Source organism: Cebus imitator, unplaced genomic scaffold (assembly GCF_001604975.1).
Source record: "Cebus imitator isolate Cc_AM_T3 unplaced genomic scaffold, Cebus_imitator-1.0 Scaffold201, whole genome shotgun sequence".
NCBI classification, from domain to species: Eukaryota; Metazoa; Chordata; class Mammalia; order Primates; family Cebidae; genus Cebus; species Cebus imitator.
In genome coordinates, this window is record NW_016107516.1 from 2262332 (window position 1) to 2269324 (window position 6993).

At 46.6% G+C, this 6993-nt stretch overlaps 1 protein-coding gene and 1 long non-coding RNA gene across 4 annotated transcripts in view; one reads left to right on the forward strand and one right to left on the reverse strand.

The window, feature by feature from the left end:
* PLCXD2 (phosphatidylinositol specific phospholipase C X domain containing 2) overlaps positions 1 to 3290 on the reverse strand; it is a 48014-nt gene extending 44724 nt beyond the window's left edge. The window contains exon 1 of the mRNA XM_037745456.1: positions 2544 to 3290. Within this exon, the coding sequence (XP_037601384.1) occupies positions 2544 to 2706 (163 nt within the window). The 5' untranslated portion in view covers positions 2707 to 3290. The remainder of the gene's footprint in view (positions 1 to 2543) is intronic.
* Positions 3291 to 3403: 113 nt separating this feature from the next.
* Positions 3404 to 6993, forward strand: part of LOC108317398 — a 320387-nt gene continuing 316797 nt past the window's right edge. Inside the window, exon 1 of one of the 3 annotated variants that reach the window (XR_005203291.1) lies at positions 3404 to 3512. This is a non-coding gene — a long non-coding RNA (uncharacterized LOC108317398). The remainder of the gene's footprint in view (positions 3513 to 6993) is intronic. The other 2 variants (XR_005203293.1, XR_005203292.1) reach the window with 2 other exon arrangements.

Here is a 6993-nt window from a genome sequence, read left to right on the forward strand (position 1 = left end):
ATCTACATATATCACAATTCACAACTATATGTATATATCTACATATATGTACATATAATATGTATATATGTACCTATATATTCGAAGTGATAATCACTTAGATTAATGCCACTTGCTTTGAAAACCTCTTTCATTCACTGCAGAGGATGGTCTGAAGAAACTGGCTTTCAGTTAGGGACTACTCCACTGCTCTGCCACTCCCAAGGACCCTTCAGGGGCACAGAGACAGTGCCTGGGTTTTGCAGCTCCACAGGGGCTTAAATACAAGTTCTACCACTTACTATTTGTGTGATCTTGAGAAAATTACTTCTTTGAACAATAATTTCCTTAATTCTAAACTGAAGATGTTAATACCCACTTTATGGAGTTATGAGGATTGGAGGTAATGTACACCAATGGGTGCTGCGTGCTAGTGCTCGGCAAAATAACAGCTATTATGATGCAGAGGATGATAAGAGGGAAGAGTTAGAGAGGAAGTGGGGGGACGATGGTGGCCCCCATTTCTTAAATGCCTTCTATATTTCAGGGTTTCTCAGCAAGGATTGATAGAACTTGACTGCTAGTATTTATCCGGTATTAAGCTCAAGGTAGAGAAAAGAGAACTAGTAGGGGGAAGTCCATGAATGGCTAGCATTTAATATGTGATTTTCCTGTCTTGAGCCTACACATACATACACTTAATGTCCCTTCCACTGCTGAGAAAATAGCATTTCATAATAGTGAATTTAGCATCTGTTGAGGAGTCAAGGCCATTGTTTTTTTCTTTTTGCTTAGCAGAACCAGACTTCACAAAGCAGGGTAAAAAAAATCTTGTGATCCCCATGGCGGCTAATCATATAATTTCCAGTTTCAGCAGTAGGTCCCAGCTATTTGCTCCCCGCTACCCCAGCAAGTTTAGTAACTGCAACATATCCTAAGGATCACAGAACAAATGCCCAGTTCCTTTCTCCAGTCACAGAGGCAGAATACACAGCCAAGCCAAGCCACTAGCAGAGCTGCTGTTATGGTTTGAGCTGTCCAAAGTACAACAAGGAAGGAGGAAGCCCCAACCTACCCCGGACATGCCCTGAATGACACAGCCATTTAGGGCCTGCATAAGATGCCATTCTATTTGCAAACACATACTACCTGCCGTATCACTCAACAAAATAATTCCATTAGAAGGCCTGAAGGCAAATGACTAATGTTAAAAGTGGCCCAAGCATAATTTCAGAGACAACTCCACAGGCGTCAATTAAACATGGAAAAGACCTGTTCTGAAGCATGCCCATTTGGCATTTCCCAAGGAGCTGTAGTCAATGGCTGATAAAACATACGTAACATAACTATAAAGAAATTTTGCAGCCCTCTCCTTGCTCAAAAGCAACCTGAGTCCATGAGGACAATGAACCTGGAAGACATCCAAAAGAAGAGGTGAGTAAAGAAAAGCCTGCATTTGAAGCCAGCATTGCTCTTTCTCATGCACAGAAAGCAAAGATCAGGAGTTGCATGAGGTCATCTTTTCAGCCACCAAAAACAAACAAACAAAAAACCAACCAAACCTCAAAAAAACACACAACAAAACAAACAACAACAACAACAAAAAAACAAAAACAAAAACAAAAAAACCCAGACGGGTCTAGGGAATGCTTGGGAGTTTGTCTGGTAGTCTAGGGGTGAACTTCAATTGTTGTGTCTCCAAGTGAAAGAAAGAATTGGCAGCAGTCCATCCCCTGCTTCTAGGAGTGCTTTCCAGTAGCAGCACTGTAGGACATGCTCAGCACACCAGACCAAACTCACTGTCCAAATATCTTTCCCTAGAAATCATACATTAACCACCTTCTGAGCGGAAGGAAGAGGACACATTTAACAAATGATGTCAAGCCATAAAACCTCCAGCAGAGAGACAGTGGCTGGAGCAGAAGTGCTTTGCAAGGCTGCAGCTCTAAATCAGTCGGGCAGACACCTGTATACATACATATAGAGAGAGACAAAGCTTCAAACACCACCACCTCATCACGCCTAGTGACTGCTGGTGATGAGAGTTAGTATCTTCTATTCTGGCTTTTCTAACAACAAAAATGTGTCTTTATACTCAGTTCTGATTCTGAACGTATTCTCTAATGCTTATGCATTTTTTATTTATCCAATACACAAGGTCAGATAAATGAGAAAGAAAATATTGATCCAGATCTAAAATAGTTCTTGACTTTTAATTCATTACCTTTGATATCTCTTTCAAATGATTTAAGTTAATGCACCCCTCACATACACATAACAACATTAAAAAGGATAATATTCTTAGAATGGGGCTAGCAAATATAAGCAAAAAACAAACAAAAAACCACAAGCAAAAACAATGATGCTTCCATTCTCATGAGTCCTTTTACCAATGATGCAGCGTACGGAAATCTCTTTAAAGCAGCTGCTTCAGTGTTAAGTTTTTGGTTTGGAAATGAAAAGGGGTCACTGACAATTAATTTCTAGCACAAAAGAAAAGCAACCCAACCCCTTAACAACACTAAAATGGCAGAACTAAACACGGTGGAAACAAGTAGGAATACCTGGGATTGCCAGATTGGAAATGGGGAGGTTGTGGAGGTGAGGGGGGAGCGAGGCCATCCAGTCGGCATTGCAGACCTCCGATGATGTCTTTGTCCCGCTGGGGTTGGGGGAGCAGATGGTCCCCATCCTGAGTTTCCTCCTAGCCTTCCTAACTGCTAGCATCCCTGTCGTTAACAAACTGGCCAGTCTCAGCCCAGTGCCACTCACTCAGTGATCATCACTTCTCGGGCTCTGTGGACGTTTCAGGGCGACGCTTGCCACGCCAGTATTTCCAAAATGCCTCTCTTGCTGGGAGACGGGGCAAACAGATGGATCCCTACCCACTAGCACCCGCAGTTCCCACTCTCTCCGGCCCAGCCTCGGCTCCACTCCCTTAATCTGCTCAGTCCCAGCTCTGTTAAACTTCTTACGTTTTCCTCTGGAGATGGGGGAAGGTAGGCCCCTAAGAGATGAATCTTACAAAAAACTGAAAGTCCGAGGAGCAGCCACGCCCGGAGCCCCTCACAAGACAGGTGCCCACCCCGTGTACAGACATGCCTGCGGGTCCATACACACGTGCGCGCCCGGGGCGCGCCGGCTCTAGCCTGATTTATGTTTCTATATATGTCACTGGGCTGGTACACAAGCTGGGCCTGCCTGCTACTCACCACCCCCGCTTCTCCGCACAGACGCCCCCTGTCCTGTGGCTTCCTGAAAGACACACAGAAGTGCAGCCGGCGGCACCCCGACTCCCGGCAGCCCCGCCCGTCACTGCCGGGCAGATTTGCCGGGCTAGGCGGCCCATGATTGGTCGCTGGCGGAGCGCGCTCGGATTGGCCGGCTCCCTCCGGGCTGCCCCTCCGTCCCGCTCCCACGCCTCCCCCGCTTCCCAGGCTCCTCCCTCCGTTACTCCTGTCTTCCTGTGTGAGTGTAGAGACGCGTAGAGACGCCTCGGGAGCGGCTGCGTTCGGGGAAACTTGCAGGCTTCGGTCAGTCGGTCCTCAGATAAGTCCTCTTTCCTCCAGCCCCTCACACAGTCAGCACTCAGATGTTCAATGCGACCACAAATGTTTCCTTCTTTCTTTCACACACACACAATGAAAGGGTTACATTTTCCGTAAACCACAGAAGCAGCAGAAATGTAGTAAGAGGCCGAGAAAGGTGCTGTATTGTTGCACCAGAGCGAGCAAAGAAAATCAATATCAAGACAAAAGTATGCCAAATTGCAGGGTTTTTATTGCTGGCAGCCACGGAGGACTCAGGTCTCTCCAACCCGTGGCCCCGAACCCAGTGGGAGCAAGGTATTTAAGCTGTAAAACCATATCCTTGTTCCCTGGGGGCTCAGGGGTTGTGCAAGGCAAGCTGTTTGTTACAAGGGAATGGGCAATGGTGGAAAATTTTTAACCTTAGAAAATAACATTTTCTGAGAATTACCATATAATAACAGTTCTGCTCAGGGCCCAGGTGGCTTTTCTATAAGATGGCAGTGCTTAAGCTTTTTGTTTTTGTTTTTTTTTTTTGTGCCTATGTCATTCCCTCCTGTTATTTAGTACATGAGTCAAATCATTTATTCTTCAATTAAAACTATTTGGTCAGTTTGGTTTAAGGGTTCATACTGGGATCTTAGGATCATTAGTTTTACAGAATTAACTCTTGACTGGATTATCTTGAGCAACTCAAGGGCCAAACACAAGTCCTAGTAACAGTAGGACCTTCTTGTCCATTGTAGATATTTACACGGGGCAAGATGTATAAGGATGTGCACAGTACGGGGTCAGAGAAATTTTTGAACTGATAAGTGAAATGCAGTTGGACTGAAAGTGCAGGCTAGCTAAGATGATTTTGGGGCAGTAAAGGGTTGTTCTGTTGTAGCTCAAGGGAAGGGTTTTATTACAGCGTATGGGGAGTTAGTGAGGGGATAATTAGGGGAATGATAACATTCACCTTTTCCTTCTAGCTCTCCCAGGGTCAGGTGGAACTTGGTTTCAGAGCAGGGGATGTTGGAGAGGGTTATGGGCAGCTGTGCTGCTAAGCCTGTGTAAAAAGGTGGCTGCGAGTTTCAGTATAACCAACAGTCTGCACCCAAGTTCGGGCTGGACTGGCTAAGTAGGTGGTGTGCTGAGGACAGCATATCTAGGAGGTTTAAATCTTCTATGGTTAGAGTTGCTATTGATGGGGATATGGTGGGAAGGGTGAGGTTAGGAGAAGGAAGGGTAGGAGAATGGAATTTGTGGGTTTTGGGGAGAGGTTTTGGGGGCCGTATGACTTCGGCAATTTGTCCTATAGGGCGGTTGGGTCATGGTGGGGCCGTGCGCTGGATGGTAAAACTATTTCCCCAGTCCCATCCTGACACATATGGTTTGATACCCCAGGTACGTCCTGTGTTCCATCTACTGTCAGGGTTGAGCATAGTTATTTTGGGTGGGTTACAAGTGCCGGCGGCAGAGCATGGGTTTGGGGAGAAATGAAGGAATATATGTTTTTGGTGTATCCTGATATAGTGGAGATGGTCTTAAATCCCCAGTGAGGGCAAAGGCACTCATTTAAGTTTTTACAGTTCCATCTCTGTTGGCTAGCAGAGCCTGGGTGTAGGTAAAGACCCTTTCCCTGGAGAACTTCTTCCTGCTGTGTACTACCACAGCCCCAACTATTTTTCTTTATTTTACGTGAAGTTATAGGTCCTGCATGAGGCATGGTAGGGAGGGATTCTGATGGAGGTTTTTTAAGCCTGGGGCCTACAATATCACAAAGATCTAGGAAGAAGGTTACGGGGCTTTTTGGGGAATGCTCAAGGGTAGAGTTGACTAGGGTGGATCCATGCCTGTTCGAGCACTGACATATTCTCCAGTGGAGCCTTCAGTAAGTACCTATTGAAAGTAAGTAGGCTCTAAGGTGGGGGGGGGGTCTGCCATGGGAATTTACAACATGGGTTAGGGAGGCAAGGGTGGTGGCTGCGAAGAGCGTACAAGTCTTAGCTTTAGCAGGTCCGGGGATGTGTGGTCGACGCTCCGTTGTTCTTCTGGTGGGGCAGTATTGGCGTGGGTGTGGTGAATCCAAGCTGTTCGTCCGTCCACTTTGAGTGCGGTGGGGGTGGTCAGGATAACCATGTAGGGTCCTCTCCAATGGGGGGTGAGGCCGGAGGTGGTGAATCTTTTAACTAGGACCGAGTCTCCAGGCTGGAAGGAATGTGTTGGTTGGTCCGTGAGGCCCACTGGTGTGGGACGAGTGTCTCTGATGAGCTGGTGCACCTGGGATTGAACAGACTGGAGCACCTGTAAGGACTTAAGGAGTGTACTGTTAAGGATTTCTGCCTGCTCGGTATCTGCAGGTTTGGGGAGTAGGGAGGAGGCCTGCCAAACATGATTTCAAAGGGGGAGAAACCTTTCTGATAGGGGGTGTGTCATACGCGGAGGAGGACAAAAGGAGGCAGGCTGACCCAGTTTTCACTGGTCTCTAGGATAAACTTTGTTAGGGTTTCTTTTAAGGTCCAGTTCATCTGCTCGACCTGTCCTGAACTCTGGGGACGATAGGCACAGTGTAATTTCCTTGGCTAGGCTCTGAGAAATTTGTGCCGTGAAGGCTGGCCCATTGTCCGATCCTAGCATTAAAGGCAGGCCGAATCAAGGGACCAAGTCCTGTAGGAGTTTTTTGTGACCACTAAAGCGGTCTCAGACCTAGTGGGGAAGGCCTCAGCCTATCCAGAGAACGTGTCTACAAACACAAGGAGGTATCTGTAGCTGTTTACTGGGGGCTTTACTTCAGTAAAATCTATTTCCCAGTGTTCTCCAGGGCTAGTTCCCAGGCATTACATAATTAAACTTCACCTACACATCACTGCGCAGCAGTTCCGTGCCGTTATTCCCGTTTTACAGAGGAGGCAGTAATGAAGCATATTTGTATTGTCCTGTTGTTTGGAACCTTCTTTCAAATTCCTTGTCCCATTTGCTCTTCACAGTACCCCCACCAGGAAGGGAGAGTTGCTGATATAATTCCCTTGAACAGATGAAATGAAAGTCTGGAAGCATTCAGGGAGCTGAATGTGGTGGCACTATTGGAAATCCTGTTTTGGAATGAGGCCTGCTAGTATGGAGGCGCAAAGGCACACAAACCCATTTCCCTGCTTTCTACAGTGTTCCCTACTCCTTCAAATGGTACTTTTCTGTAATATGAGGAAAATATGAGGTCTCTGCTGATCTGAGGACTTTGCACATGAAAATCACAGGGACATCTTGGCAAACAGACAAATCAAGAAAAGCACCCTGGTCTTGATGGTAGGGTCCCAGAGGGGCTTCAGGCCAGGCAGGTCCTCAGTAACTCAGGAGGACCTTATGGGAAAAGAAAGCGGCCGCCTGGGCTAAGACCAGACTGAAGGCTCATATGCAGATCTGTAGGTCAGCTCACATTTAATCACCAAATGGCCCCACCTCATCTACCCCGCCCCAAACCACCTTTCTTTTTTTTTTTTTTTTT